General features: G+C 40.2%; 4 protein-coding genes across 6 annotated transcripts; 2 read left to right on the forward strand and 2 right to left on the reverse strand.

Moving 5' to 3' along the window:
• The first annotated feature begins 62 nt into the window (after positions 1-62).
• Positions 63-3,290, forward strand: LOC133730059 (DNA-directed RNA polymerases IV and V subunit 4-like). 2 transcript variants are annotated; one of them, XM_062157723.1, is made up of 11 exons: positions 63-208; positions 290-396; positions 482-544; positions 634-672; positions 789-872; positions 1,050-1,161; positions 1,258-1,335; positions 1,461-1,494; positions 1,569-1,637; positions 2,887-2,983; positions 3,093-3,290. In XM_062157723.1, the coding sequence occupies exons 2-10, from the start codon at positions 324-326 to the stop codon at positions 2,959-2,961; spliced, it is 627 nt and encodes a 208-aa protein (XP_062013707.1). In that variant the 5' UTR covers positions 63-208; positions 290-323; the 3' UTR covers positions 2,962-2,983; positions 3,093-3,290. The 2 variants fall into 2 exon arrangements, with proteins under 2 accessions (XP_062013707.1, XP_062013708.1); XM_062157724.1 differs by having other exon boundaries at positions 72-188.
• Positions 3,291-3,973: 683 nt separating this feature from the next.
• On the forward strand, positions 3,974-5,234 carry LOC133730058 (uncharacterized protein At4g26485-like). The gene is made up of 3 exons (XM_062157722.1): positions 3,974-4,327; positions 4,411-4,609; positions 4,691-5,234. The coding sequence occupies exons 1-3, from the start codon at positions 4,102-4,104 to the stop codon at positions 4,968-4,970; spliced, it is 705 nt and encodes a 234-aa protein (XP_062013706.1). The 5' UTR covers positions 3,974-4,101; the 3' UTR covers positions 4,971-5,234.
• A 435-nt stretch (positions 5,235-5,669) lies between these two features.
• Positions 5,670-9,077, reverse strand: LOC133730055 (glucan endo-1,3-beta-glucosidase 5). Its single transcript, XM_062157717.1, has 2 exons — positions 8,462-9,077; positions 5,670-7,041 (listed from the first exon to the last, which is right to left on the reverse strand). The coding sequence occupies exons 1-2, from the start codon at positions 8,809-8,811 to the stop codon at positions 5,931-5,933; spliced, it is 1,461 nt and encodes a 486-aa protein (XP_062013701.1). The 5' UTR covers positions 8,812-9,077; the 3' UTR covers positions 5,670-5,930.
• Positions 9,078-10,382: 1,305 nt separating this feature from the next.
• On the reverse strand, positions 10,383-13,647 carry LOC133730056 (ATP-dependent 6-phosphofructokinase 2). 2 transcript variants are annotated; one of them, XM_062157718.1, is made up of 4 exons: positions 13,513-13,647; positions 13,315-13,398; positions 12,044-13,218; positions 10,383-11,582 (listed from the first exon to the last, which is right to left on the reverse strand). In XM_062157718.1, the coding sequence occupies exons 3-4, from the start codon at positions 12,605-12,607 to the stop codon at positions 10,737-10,739; spliced, it is 1,410 nt and encodes a 469-aa protein (XP_062013702.1). In that variant the 5' UTR covers positions 12,608-13,218; positions 13,315-13,398; positions 13,513-13,647; the 3' UTR covers positions 10,383-10,736. The 2 variants fall into 2 exon arrangements, with proteins under 2 accessions (XP_062013702.1, XP_062013703.1); XM_062157719.1 differs by having other exon boundaries at positions 10,383-11,564; positions 13,513-13,642.
• Positions 13,648-15,276: the final 1,629 nt, after the last annotated feature.

The following is a 15,276-nucleotide window of genomic DNA, read 5'->3' on the forward strand; positions in this document are numbered from 1 at the left end:
CCTTCTCTTTTTTTTTTTTTTTGGCTAAAACTCAAAAGACACGATTGCCCTGCGCGTCATTAGTTTGCTATGGGCATTCTGGACACAATGCAAAAGAGAGTGTGGGTATAGGTATAGCGATGTCAATTATTCGGTCCACTTTGACGCCGGTGGCTTTCTTCTTCTTCGCTCGCTCGCTCCCTTTTCTGGTTCTGGTTACTGGTTACTGGTACCTCTTCCCTTCCTTCTTCTTTTAGGGCTTTTATCCACAACACTAATTAAATGTAATGTAATGCGGATGAATTTTCAGAACGGACAAAGGGATTTCAAGGAAAGAGTAGCCAATGTCGGACAAAGGTGGAAAGGGTTTTACTTTGCCCAATGGAAAAGGAGTGAAATCCACTCCTCTCAACGATGGTCTGCTCTTCTTTGCTTCCTTCCTTCCCTTCATTTTCTCAAAGTAAGCATCTTCACTCAAATATTTCTGTTTCTGTTTCTGCAGCTCCTCTCAAAGATAGCTCAGCCAAGTCCAAGAAGGCAAGAAATGTTCAGTTTTCTTCTCAAGGTTCAACCTCTCTCCAATTTATCATTCTCACCACCATTTGCTTCTTTTGCGTGCATGTGCTTATCTTCTTCAATTCTCCCACTTTATAGGTTCAAAATCTGATAAGTCTGCTCCTGCTTCCAGCAAAGGTCCCATATCGGTTTTAATTTTCTTTTCTTTTCATTTTAGTGACATCTCAGCTCTTATTATATATGTCATGGATCTAAAAATTTTCATCTTTCTTCCCTAAATTGTGATTTTGAAGCTAATTCGGGAAAGGGAGGAAAAGGAGACAGTGGAATTGGAGGAAAGAAAGAACAAGAACCACTGCAGCTCAAAGTTGAGAATGGTAAACCAGTTCTCTTGCCACAAGAGCATTTTTCCTGTTATTAAACTTGGGTGTTTTAATTTCATGTGTCTTGCATAACATATATACTCAGTTAGAGTAAATCTTGGTGAACAGCTTTCTATATCAAATTAGAAATATTTTCTCAGGATATTGTAATGTTTGTTGGTGTGTATGTAGAACTGCCTAAGGGTGCCAAATGTCTGATGGATTGTGAGGCTGCGGATATCTTGCAAGGAATCCAGGAGCAGATGGTCATATTGTCTAAAGATCCTACAATTAAACTCCCTGTGTAAGAATGAAGTTAATTAACAGAAGAATGGCAGAGGTTATAGCAGTCATAATTTTGTTGTGTGAACATGAAATATGCTAAATTGTTTGGTTTCAGATCCTTCGATAGGGGACTGCAGTACACCAAAAAAAGCACCCACTATACAGATCCTGAGTCTGTCAGACGAGTTCTTGAGTATCCTTCATTTTTTCTGTATTTTTTTTTTTTGTGTGTATGGTGTGCTTGTATATGCTTGTTTTGCTCCTGGAGTCTGTAGATAAATACATTTCTCTGCTGTTGAACTCTTAACTGGGACATAGGAATCTCAAAACATATGGTGTCACAGACGGCGAGGTTACATCTCAACCTTTGGTACTCGTCCTTATTATTTAAGCGTTGGTCTTGACTTCAATTCTTCTCTTCTGCAGATATGTGTGATTGCCAATGTGTATCCAGAAACTGCCGATGAAGTTTTTGCTCTACTCCCTTCCTTGAAGGTAAATTAATGTTCAAGTTTGTTGTTTTCAGTTATGGCTAGTCTTTTAACCTTTGTATTTAATTGGGTATGTTGACTCCGAGCTACTTAGGAGATGATTTATATACTTACGTTTAGTTCTAGTAAGTAACATCCCAAGAGCATTTTTTCTTTTTGTCAAAGGTTTGCTTGTGCTTATCTAAAGGATGAAAACAGCATTAGTGATTTGGTGGTAATTGCTAAACAAAAAATAAAAAATATGAAGTTGCAAATTCATAACTTCCAATCTGTTGTTGGAAGGCTAATATTCCCTGATCTGGGTATATTATACAATCACCTTTTGCAATATTGGAGGGTCAGGATTTATACATTTATCTTTTGCAATATGAGTTGCTCCATGGATGATTCAAATATAGCTACAGTTGCTTAAAGCAACTACGGTGGAATACTTTCTTTACAGAGCTTACATTTGATTTGCCCTTTTGTGTTACCAACTAATTACTTAATTAGTATAAAATGTATGTATACAGGTAAAGTTGGTGATTCCTTTCTACCCGTATGCAATTAATGTAGAACCAATTACTTGTTTTGCTGCTCTTCTTCTTCTTCTTTTCTTTTATCCAAATGAACTGAAACATTCATTCAAGATATCATCCAATCCGGAAAACCATATTTTATCGTAGAGAAGGGACGAAAAAAACCTAGGAAAAAAGTAATTAGAAAACTAGGCACTATTGTTCTTCCTTTGATTGATCTTTTGCTCTCCTCTGTTTTTGGTGTGAGAGGAAAGTTTCGAGAGCGCAATGAGTAGTTACTTTTGGGGTGTTGAATTGGTGTGATACAATGTCCTAAATAAACTCTTGGCTTTTGAACTTTCCTAAACTTTCCAACCTTCTAAACCAGTGTGTTGCTATATTAAAAGTCAAATTCTATGAATCTCTGTTGGTGTCATATTTATGCAAGCATTCTGCTTTGGAGCTGCGTATTATAATGTTTCGACTTTCAGTTTCCCGATGGAATTGTTAAGTTACTGAATTCTAGTCATCAATATTCTGCCTACTGGAATGTTTGTTTATTTTATTGTTTTACAAATTCTGCTGACATTTCACCGAAATAAAGATTATGTTAACATGAAGTCTAAAGCAATCTGAGGCTGTCACTTTACCCTTGAATGACATTGTCTTTCCAGTCACTTTGCTAGCCTATTCTGATTACAACAAAATTAAAACAATGAAAGAAGCTGATAATCCATAGTTGTTCATATCATGCAGGCTAGGAGAATCATGCTCGACGACCCAGTCAATGATGTTTTGAGTGAGCTAGCTAAGCTTAAAAAGTCAGCATAATGTTTCTGATTTTCTGTATTAGGTGGGGATCACTGCTAAGATATATTAATTTCCATTTTGTGTGTAAATGAGATTATATGGCTGCCTCCTATACAGCATGATTGATCGAGTATTCTGGTAATCCAATGCAGGCTAGTAGATGCAATTGGAGCACTAATATGAGGGATCCTGCTTTGTGGAGTTTCCAGGGTAGATAGGCAGCATGACCTACTCATGCTTTTGTTAAGTTCCTAGTGGTCCTTTGAACTTTATGGACCTTGGAATTGGCGATTTCTATGATTGTAAATAAGATTGTAATTCGACTGGCTCCGAGTAGTTTGCTTTTAGCATTTTCTTAGTGTTGCGGATGGTGAATGTGCATTTTAGCGGATGATATTTCACTCTAAAATCAACACAGATCAGTAGAGAGAGGTTTGATTGATTTCTGTGAGGCAAGAAGAGCCCAGAAGGAACAGGGGAAAGAAAAAAGTCAGAAAAAGCTTTTGCACGAGTATGGTTTTTATAGCATTGTATACATCTGCAGGAAGAAAATTTGAAGAAGAAAAAAGAAAAATTCTTAAATGAAAATAATAAGTCATATTTAACATAAAAAAAGGTGAGTGGCCTGATTTTGTAATTTGTAATTTGTAATTTGTAGACTTAGAGCAACTCCAACAGCTTCTCTATAATTTCTGTATAATAGAGAAGCAGAAGTCAAAGCTTTAGCATCTTTTTCTTCTCTAACTCCAACAAATTCTCTATTTTACAGCAATCTCTAAAATCTCCATATTCTTTCTTAAATTTTAGAGATTGCTGTAAATATAGGGAATTTGGTTTTCTCTTTCCTCACTTTCTCTAAAATAGAGATAATTATAAGGAATCTGTTGGAGCAAAAGAGGCTTATTTTTCCCTAAAGTAGAGAAAAATTAAATTATGGGGAAGCTGTTGGAGTTGCTCTTAGGCCAGAACCAGACTTGGTGGTCAACCGGTCAACCCAGTAGCTGGGAAGAAAATGAGCATCAAGCATTATAATAGCTTTGTTCGAGAAAAGAAAAAGGTGGAAGGGCTAACCTGGAAAAGAGAATGCAGTCGTGGTCCTCCTTGTTTAGTGGGAAAAGCAGTCGATTGAACTAATCAACCGTAAACAGAAAGAGAAACAGAATGGGAAGAGAAGACGAAGAAGAAGAATACCAACAAGAAAGGGAAACTGATGATGAATCTTCAGCTTCAGAGGAAGAATCAGAATCGGAAGAGAAATGGAGAAAGCACTACTCATCCAGGCATAGGATATTGTTGGTCGGAGAAGGAGACTTCTCCTTCTCTGTGTCTTTAGCCACACACTTCGGATCAGCGCGCAACATGGTCGCCACCTCTCTCGATTCCCAGGGTCAGTGCTAGCTTTTATATGTATGTTATGTTATCTTATGATCATCACTAACAACCAAGTAATGAGGATGATCTGAATTGCAGAGAAGATATGTAGCAAGTACAGTAACGCAATAGCGAATGTGAGGGAGCTTGAAGAAAAGGGATGCCTAGTGCTCTTCGGAGTTGACGCCAAGACCATGAGTCAACACTACTTCCTCAGCACTCAGAGGTTCGACAGAATTGTCTACAACTTCCCTCATGTCGGCTTTCTCTTCCGGGAGGAAAGCTACTGCCAGATCCAGTAAATACTGCTCCTCCTTTTCCCATAGAGGTGATAGATTAACTATTACTATTTGATGATCAATGAATATGTGTCCAATAGGTTGAACAAGAGATTGGTCAAGGGTTTTCTCAGGAATGCTAAACTTCTTTTGAAAAAAGAGGGAGGGGAGATTCATATCTCTCACAAAGAAGGCCATCCTTACGACAAATGGGATTTAGTGAAGAAAGCACGCAAGATTGGAGGACTGGTTCTGACCCAATCTGTGCCCTTCTGCAAGGATGACTATCCTGGATATGACAACAAGAGAGCCCACGGTACCTTTTCCGATGCCTCTTTCCACCTTGGGGATTGCACTACTTACATGTTTAGCCTTGCTTAATCTTTGTTTCCATCACATACTCTGTTACAAGTTTGCCCAGCTCTCTTTCAAATCAACAATCGTTTTTAGAGATCGAAGACAAGGCTGGCTGCTTGAGGCATCAGAGGATATAACATGTAATGTAATATATGTAAAAACGCAGAATCATCAACTACTATATGTAGATGGTCGAACGTGCTTTCTCTTATTACTTGTCAAGAGTCGACTGAATGTATGCTTTGCTTGCTCAATTATCAATACTATGCATAGTTGTTGCTACCTTCATTGCTTAGGGTCGGTAAAAAATGGTCAAGTATGTAATTATTCAGCCTCTGAATACTTTGTTTTCCTTCCCTTTTCACCTTGATCTGCTTCCACTGCTCAGGGCAAGTTTCAACAGAAACCAGTCTCCACCAACACTCTTCATAGGCATAGCAGCAAAAGACATATTTTGTGTGTTGGCTTGTAGTCCCCAAAGTGCTGGACGGATTGTACTGGAATATTAGCTTGCCGAGAGGATGTATAAGAGACCTGGTAATTGAATATTAGCTTGCTGAGTGAATATATAATTTAAGTCCTGGATGATCTGTTGATTTTTCTCTGTTATTTCCTCCCAACATGGCATTTAGACAAATCTGTAGTTGTCGATGATTATTTCTCTGCAACTTTCAATTCAGAATACTTGCTTTTGAATATTCCATCATTAGATTTGTACATGAATTATATTCAAATAGTTCAATACTCTTACTGTTAATACGAATACAATCACCAAGGTACACAGCACCTACACTAACTCTGGAATAATCTATCTAGATCATTATTCAATTATTCGTATCCTATGCTTATCATAAAGCGGCTTACACAGCACCTACACTAAGTCTGGAATAATTTATCTAGATCATCATAGTACTCATATCCTATGCTTATCATAAAGAGTAGTAGTTCCAGAAGACGGGACTTTGAAAAACCGTTTGAGAAACCTTACTCCACAAAAATCCAAACCCTCCATGTAATAAGAATCCAAATCCAAACAATGGCTGGACTGTGATGTAGTTGAGAAATGGACGTAGAACTGGATGTAGTAACACCCACAAGGAACCTGCACTCACCCGTTGAAGGGTCTAGGAAAGTGACCATACCAAGCCCATCAAAATCACAGCTCTGTTCATTCTGCATTTGGACCTGATAGTAACTGTTGAAAGCATATGAGATATTTCCCTTTGCACCAATTCCGTTACATGATCCCCCATAGCTGAGTGTAGTGCAATCTGCAACATTACAGGCAAGTTTCATATGGCTTTCGACAGCAGACAAATCCCTTGCTGGGTTGGCCACGCACCACCTAGACGGAAGATACTCAACATTCTTTGCATTTATCAATCGTCTGCTGCCTAAACCAAGGTTCAACGGATACTTAGCCTGGCCATCAAAGGAAAAAATTCCCCAGTGCCTTTCAAAGGTTCCCGGAAGTGTGCTCTTTGCCCCTTCATCAAGCAGACCAAAAAGATATACATCCCCCGGAGGGACATCTGGCCTTAGAGGGGTTCCTTTATTACTTAGAACATGATTTATGAGGCCTTGGTTGAATGTCATTGCAGCAGTGAGATTTGCACTGATGGCTCCATCTGTCGGCCAACCCACCTCCCCAATAACTATAGGCATCTGACCATATCCCAGTTTGCTCAGGGCCGCAACCAGTGTGTCAAAATTTCCATCAAATGCATTGTTGTAAACAGCGGAACCATCTGTGACAGAATGGCTAGTCCCCTCGAAGAATGCATATTCTTGAGGGAAATCTGAGCTTCCATAGAGACTTAGAAATGGGTAAATATTGACTACAAAAGGAGAACCATTTGAGTTGAGAAACGAAACAAGCTGAGTCATAAGTTGAGTTAGTTCAGGTCGAAACGCCCCTTGAGAAGGAAGTGCAGCCTCATAGGCATCAGCATTACAGGGTACCACTAACTTCACATAACTTGCAAGGTTCACTTTAGCCAAGGACAGTTGTAGATTCAGCAATGCAGGCATGACATAAGGCTGAAATTGACCCGAGTAACTTGTAAGGAATGGCTCATTTCCGACTGCAACATACCTGTCATCATAAGCCAAGAACTAAATTATAGAACTCTGGATATGTGTGCCAAAAAAAATCTAATACAGTACCAGTACTTGTATAAATAGATCCAGAAGAAGCAATTATTACATCAGACTGTCTTCTTCAGTTAGGCCTTTCAGCAAAATGAAAGTCTACTGTTAGCAGAAGAGAAACTTCTTTTCATAAAAGAATTGAGTTAAATTTGTGTGAGAGATTCCCACATGGAACTGTTAGGCTTCCTGACAGAGAGATCTTCCTAATTTTAGATAAGGACTAGTGAATAGGATAGTGCTCCACTGAAACAGCTAAAAAATACTTGCCTCTCTCTGATGTAATATATCTATGTTTTAGCATAAAAGCGGTTTTATCTTGTGGTGGTGTCCTTACAAGGGAACTACAAACTTTTCTGTTGGAATCAGATGCTTTGGGTGTAGATATACAAACTTAGACAATATCCACTACGCTTAATGAACTTTCCTCGAGTATTATCTTAACTAGGAAGCCCGTTGAAGGTGGGTTAAACTCATATTCCATGACATTAGTGACGTCTGGTTTCACTAGAAGCTTGCTATGAAGAATAGAAGGGGAGTCTGGTTTAGCACGTACAGCAAGATGAGTGAGCCAGATATTAGAGCTTTCTTAGACTACATAACTATATGTTGTGAAAAGTAGGGTAGAATCCAGCTGCGTAGGATTATCAGAAGTTCGAATTGAGTTGTAAGGTACCAATAAGACTTGTTAAACACACCATTAATACTGTGTTACCAACTCGCATTAGCCTAAACCTCTTATGGATATAAAGATGTACTTATAAAATGCAAATGGAAACACTAGCTCAAATGCCATCTGATCCAGGTTTCCAACAGGGAACAAAAGTACCAGATGATCAACAAAATTTTGAAATATTTCTTATTGATTAATTGTTCATAGTGATTTTATCTTCCATCCAAAATATCCTCTAGAAATGTTAGAAATCTAACCGCAATCCTGAAGATTTCTAAATCTTCTTCATTTCTAGGCAGTTAGTATTGTCAGCTTCTTCAGAATGGTGGAACTTAATTGTAAACCAGAATTATTCCTTAATAGTAATAGATCAGGTTAATATTGTCTATAAGCTTCTAGCTCATATCTCAGCACACAGAAATCAATCCAGCTAGTTTATCACTTGATCATATATATGAGAAGTGATCGAGAGGTGATACATAGCAGTACCACGAATTGCAATTTTACAGTATGTTATCAGAAGCAAAATTAAAGTTGTCACCTTTTATGTCCCTAGCTAGTGCTTTTCACATAAAGAGAAACATATAAGCCCAGAAGAGAAGGAAAAGAGACTTGGTAAATGCAAAAAAGAAAGATGAACGAACATGAAATAACGAAATAATGGAACTTGGAACAAAAGGAGGTTGAGAGGGACCTTATATCGACGCCATTTTTAACGACGTATCTAGAGACATTGCGGCGAACCCACAAATCAGAGGCATCAGTGGAAGAGCTCAAGAAGGCCAACATCTCATTGGGGATTCCAAGCATGACCTGAATCCCAGAGCCCTTGAGAGCCTCAAGGCAATCTGGGTCTGACTCGAAAAGCTTCACCTTGGATATCTTGTTGTCTTTCAAGAGATCCACCACAGTGGAAGGCTTGAGCTTGTGGAATGACAAGGTCCCCCAGTTCACTCCTATGGCTGCTTCTGCCCCCCTGCTTGGAGCTGTCAACCAGCAAATCGCTATTAAGCAAACTACCCTTGCTGCTGCTGCTTCTAACATCTTTATCTCTGATCAAGTTGGAAAGCCCCCCAAGCCCCCAGCTTCATTCATATATTAATTAACCGCTCTAGTTGATCAGGTGCCACCGACTTACTAGTATTTGTTAGTGCCAGATGCCACGCTAGGATTTGCTACAAGAAGAAAAAAGAAGAACAAGAACAAGAACAAGAAGAGTAGAGTAAAGTAGAAGCAGCTCCCAGTACATCTGAGATGGGAAATTACTTGCCTATCCTCCCCACCAGTGAGTGTACCAATGTCCCACAGCGGGAAGTTTCGGGAATTTCAATTTGTTGGTCTCATCTCCCTTGGGCCTTGGCAATTTATCAACACATGATGATGTGCTCCTTAACCCCCAAATGAAGGAACGAAAATGACGTGACAGCCACACCCTTTCACATTTGCTTTTTTACTACCAGCTATCGGCCATCTATTCTTTGTTGGTAATGATAATAAAGACGAGGTTAAAGTTCATCAGTTGAACGCATTTTCAGTGTTTCAATTTGATATATAAGATCATTTATAAGTTCGTCCGAAAATATTATGGTATTTTTAAACAATGAACTAATATATAACATATCCGAGTTTAATATCTGGAAACAACTCTCAAGGGATCGAGCTAACCCTAGGCCATGTTTGGTTGGTGGAAAGGAAATGAATCACTTTCCTTTCCTTTGGGAAAGTGAATCCTGAGGGGGGGGAGGAACCAATTTCCTCCACTTTTTCCTTTTCTTTGGGAAAGTGTTTCACTTCCTTGGCTGTTCCAAACGCAGGAAAGGAAAGGGAATGCCCAGATTCTGGGAAACAAACATGGCCTAAAAGCAATATTCACACAAGATAATGAAGGGCATATGAGATTTTTTTATGTATAATATAATATATCTGCTAGTGGGACATATTCCTTTATAAAGTTTTGTCTAGCTAGCCGACTTCCACGAGAAAATGGGCTCAAGGTGATCGAGCATGAACAGTCTCTTTCTCTTATCGTTCTCTGTTGCCTATATCCAATTTCTCTATGCATGCAGATGCAGATGCCGATGCAGTCCTCACCCTTTTTGGCTGTGGCGTAGAAGAATTTTCGCTTTGATTCCCAATTTTTCTTAAACAAGTGATATATGCGTTACTACTATGAACCACCAGCAAAAGTAGCCTAAAGTTAAGTAATTCTAGCTGCTGTATCATATCTTTCCAGTTAATCCAGTATAGATAAGCCTCTGCTTTAGGCATGAGATGTAAGCGAGCTAGGGAGATATATATTTGCCTTTAATTGGCATGGAATATAGAAGTAGCAGATAATCTTATCTTTTTTCTGTTCACTACTGGAGACTTTTCGAAGCAAAAACAGAATTTGAGATTCCAATTGAGCGTATCGCAGAGGCTAGCTACTTCAGAGTTCAAACCAATTAATAGGTGAGATCTATTAATTGGTCGATCATCTATTTTGCGTCGCAGCAATTATATTATCCTTTAGTTTTGAGTTTCAACACAGCAAACGGAAAAAGACAGTTGCTCACCATTCATTGATTCCTCTAAAAAGAACCAGCATTTCCATTTTAACTTGATCTTTCCTGCCATTTCCATGAAATAAAACCTGATCTCTATATTATTATATACAAAGTTACAAACTGTGAAAACGCCACCTTATTCTTCAGAAAGATCAATCATACACAATTGACCGTGCACCTATGCGCACTGAGTATTTAAAAACTATATAGCATGCAAAGCTTATTCGATCATCACCAAAACTATTATGATGGGTCTTTAATTTGCAGATAATGCTTAACAAGACATGCTTGAAAATTGTTGTCACCACTCGCAACTAGTCTTATCTAGTGATTAAGACAGTGATGTGAAAAGGGTAGCTGGCTTACTCGGCTAGAGATGGGCAAAGATCGAATTGAACTCCTCCATGCATCCAATTGATGGGATCAGTCAATAGTCCTCATAAAATCAGGCTGGTTTGTGACAGATCTTACCCACGCCCATTGGTGGTCTCTCGTGTTGACCTCATTCTTAGCCTTTGCTACCTCTTCAACTGGAATGTAAGCATAGTTGCCATTGATAGGGCCAGGGACGAATCCAGTGTAACCAGCCATCACTCCATGAATAGCTGAATGGGCAAGAAGCGTACAGTACAAGTTATCCGTAGCATTTGCAGGGACGGCCCGTATCATGTATGTAGGATCTATGTACTTGACTGTGAGGAGCTCATTGGGGTGATCCCTGCTCCACCAATTCTTGAGCTCCGACTTCAACCATTGGCCAACATCTAGGAACACTGGGTTTCCAGATTCATCCCTCTCCTGTTTCTGAGCCTCGTTCCTTGGAATTATGTCCTGTCCCGCTCCTTCAGCCACAACTAACACTGCGTGTCCATTCTCCCTCAGTCGCTGCTCAAGGAATTCAAATAGCCCTCCTTTTCCTTCCAGGTAAAACTCAGTTTCTGGGATTAGGCAGCAGTCCACGTCTCGGCTGCTCAATGTTGCATAGAGAGCAATGTGGCCTGTACTTCGACCCATCAACTTGACCAAGCCTATTCCATTCACTGCACTTTCAGCCTCCACATGAGCTGCACTGATTGCCTGCTGGGCCATTTCTACTGCTGTCTGGAATCCGAAAGATCTGTCAATGATGCCAACATCATTGTCAACTGTTTTTGGAATCCCAGTAACCGCAATGTTCAGTTTTCGCCTACAAATCTCATGAAATATCTCAACTGCCCCCCGCATTGAGCCATCTCCACCTATAATGTACACCTGCGCCATGATGGAGTACTAGTTCCTTTCATACATTAATCCATGCAGGTATATACAGAACGGTTTACTTAATTTGGTTCATGAATCTGGCCATAACTATAAGGTAACAGACCTGCCCTGAGGCCCTGAAATCTGAAATTAGCTAGCTAGTACTCCATTTACATGACAATAATTTCTGAAAAGATAATTGATGGTCATGATCTTCCGTCCATATATTATACAACTTTTATATAAACCAACATCCACCCACTACCTTGGATTGATTGATATATAGTAACTGATGGATAGCACCTTCAAATTTGTGACATAGTTCATGTGGCTATTGGTGACATATAGTGCATCAATTACTTGTTGTATATATATGCTCCACATACAAATTGATGGCACAAACAAATCTACAAACTAGTTAGTAATTTTCCGCCAAAAAAAAAAAAAAAAAAAAACTAGTTAGTAATTAACATGAAGAATCAATTTGGTACCTGATTATAGCCGCGATGTTGGATGGCATCGACAATCTTTTGAAGATGAAAACCACCTCTGGAGGTTTCGAGGACAGTGCCGCCAATCTTGTGCCAGTGGTTGACGAGCTTTGGGTTAAGCTGGATGGGATCCATAGAGTAAAATCCACGATAGCCAGCCTTGATACCAAAAATCTGACGGACTCCGTAGAGGTCCCAGAGGCCAAGAACCAGCTCTCTCACCACCGTGTTCATGCCCGGGCACAGCCCACCGCATGTCACAATAGCCGCACGGATGCTCGACGGCTCAAACAAGATGTGCCGTCGTGGGCCGGCGCGATGGTAAGCTGAGGCGGGATGAGCGGAGGCGGCGTCGGAGGCGGCGAGGTCGTAGACAATCTGGCGGAGGATGACATCGGATGGGGTTATGTAGAAGCCGTCGGAAGGGTGGTAGAAGGGGTTGTGTTGGAGTGGGTTGGTGTGGGTGGGGAGTTGTGAGAGATAGTCGGTCAGGTGGGGTAGTTTGTGGAGCTTCACCGGAGACAGTGACAAGATCATCATCTCCTCTGTTGTGGGTTCTGCCATCGTCGTCTGATTAATCAAAGATGATCATCTACTCCTTTCGTTTTGTTAATTTGGTTCGATCACTCAACCGATCGGAGCATATATTCAATATCATTAATTTACAATTAACATGCCACTTGGAACAGAAAACGTGAACGTGGCGCCCTTTTACTCAACCATCGACACCTAACCCCTCACACGACATTTTTACATTTTGACTCTTGACACTCCAAAACCAAAAGAACAGACGTGACAAACAAAAACCATACCAGTCATAACTTTCATTCAAACGTACTGGCGGAAATTTATAGAGCCCCAGACCAACATTATTATTACATGTCATCAAATTAAAGACTCAAAAACTTGAACATTAATAACTCAATCGAGCAAAGCTTCGTCATGAAACTCGATCAACCCTAAATTAGTCATTCTCGATCAGCTGGATGAGCAAAACCTTTATCCATTCCACCAATTAATATCGATCAAACCTCTGCAACGGTGATAATTAATGTGAGTGTTCTTGAACTTCTTCCGATCCTCAGGCTCTTAGCCAACTTGATGGCGTCTACTCCCTCCCCAATCACCACGACGCTGTCCTTCTCCTCTCGATCCTAACGCCATAAAGCTCACACCTGCATGCACCATCCAGTCCAGCCACACAACTAAGTAAATATAATTTTAACTTTGTTGATTACAAAGTTAGAAAAAGAAAAATAGTGATCACCTACCATTTTCTTTGGCAACAATTTTGAGCACCTTCGTTTGGCATTTCCGGCAGTTACGTACATCGGTACTTTCATCACAATCTTTTGCTGCAGGATACACATACATAACTACCAATCAGTTCATCGATCGATCACCATATAAATAGTGTCATTAAGAAAACGTTGTTATATACATATAAGGATGAGTTGAAATCAGCGCACCTTCATTCTCTCGTAGTCTTCGATTGATCGAACAGACACTGCTGTCTGAGGAGTAGTACCAGTAGTGCCTTAATATACGGATATATTGATCGATGATGGAGAGTCGGATGTAGCGAGACCATATGCATCTTCTAGTCAAATTTAATTCATGTAATTTGTACGAGCTAGCGTGTCAATGGTGTAATTTCTACGAGTAGCGTGTCAATGGTGTAATTTCTACGAGTAGCGTGTCAATGGTGTCGAGGAACATACACAGACATTGCGCTTTAGGATTTGGTTCACACATAACCCACCTAGAATTTTCACGATTCTTCTCTCTACCTATTTTCTTCCATCTGGTCTTGCGAGTCTTGCTTGCTAAGTTAGGACGTGAGTCACGTGAACTCTACAGTAGTATTTTCATTCTTTAGCGGCCCCAAGGCCTTTATCGAAATCTTTTGCCCAACCCAATACTCTCTTCTTCTCTATTTTGGGGTAATGGGGTTATATAGAGCAAAACCATGCTGTTTTGTTCAACACAACCTTTAAAATTTGTGTGATTATTGATTAAGAACTGAAATGTGATTTCTATATATAGTGTTCATTATATTAGTTACGTACTATTTCTATTCTCTAAAAACAAGTTAAACAATCATTTGACATGATTGAAGGATAATGAAATTGTGCGGTCTCTAGCTTTTACCATATTTATACGTGTGAGATACAAATTAAAGACCTCATCTTGTACTGATACACTAAAAAAATGGAGCAAATATCAATGTATTGATTGTGCACGGGGTGATTGACTGTAGTGTGTCTATGATGCTATTTTAAACTGAATACAAATACAACCTGTCATTAAGGTGATTAAGCAAAGATATATATAAATGCCTTGAAAACCAGGTTTGTGTTGAAGGATGTCGACATAATGTGTGCCTCCTCAAACTAGGGTTTAGAGTTGTAATAAGAAAGTGTTCTAGGTATTCAATTGTATTCGGATTACCTTTTGTGTACCTTGTAACTCCCTATATAAGGGCTCATATTATCAATAATAAACACACAATTCTCTCTGCAATTCCTTTTTACTTCAACACGTTATCAGCACGAGTTCTAACCCTAGCCGAAAAGAAAAAGAAAAAACCCTAAAAATTGCCACAGCCTCCAACCTCCCTGCTGCAGCCTCCCTGCAGCCCTCCCTTCCGCAAGCCACTGCAGCCTACTGCTGCCCAACTCGCCTGCAGCCCTAGCCGCAAGCCTACAGCCCTAGCCGCAAGCCTACAGCCTCCAGCCCGCTTCCCTGCAACCTGCAGCCCGCAAGCCTGCGTCCCTGCACAGCCCGCGCTGCACACAAGCCTGCAACCCACGCCCCTGCGCTCGCTGCACACCGCAGCCCTTCGCCCAGCGTCTAGCGTCCCCACCTGCTGCCTGCTGCTCACCTGTGCACCAGCCCGCCGCACCTGCTGCCGAAGCTGCCTGCCTGTGTCCCTGCAATCCCGCCTGCCTGCCTGCCTTGCAAAAGAAAAAAAAAAATAGAAAATGAAAGGAAGAAGACGCATAGAAGAAGAAGGGGAAGGAGTGGGCCCAGAAGAAGAAAAGAAAAAAAAAAGGGAGAAGGGCAGCCCACCAACTGCCAATTTCCGACCAGATTCCGGCAATCCTAATTTAGCTACACGCCTGCATCAACACGTGCGTGTATAAAGAATCGTGAAGCAAACCTTTCAAATTGCCAAGTAAGTTTTGTGATTAAAGTTCCTGCATTTTTTGTCTTTTAAATTCCATTATTTG

Source organism: Rosa rugosa, chromosome 2 (genome assembly GCF_958449725.1).
Source record: "Rosa rugosa chromosome 2, drRosRugo1.1, whole genome shotgun sequence".
NCBI lineage: Eukaryota > Viridiplantae > Streptophyta > Magnoliopsida > Rosales > Rosaceae > Rosa > Rosa rugosa.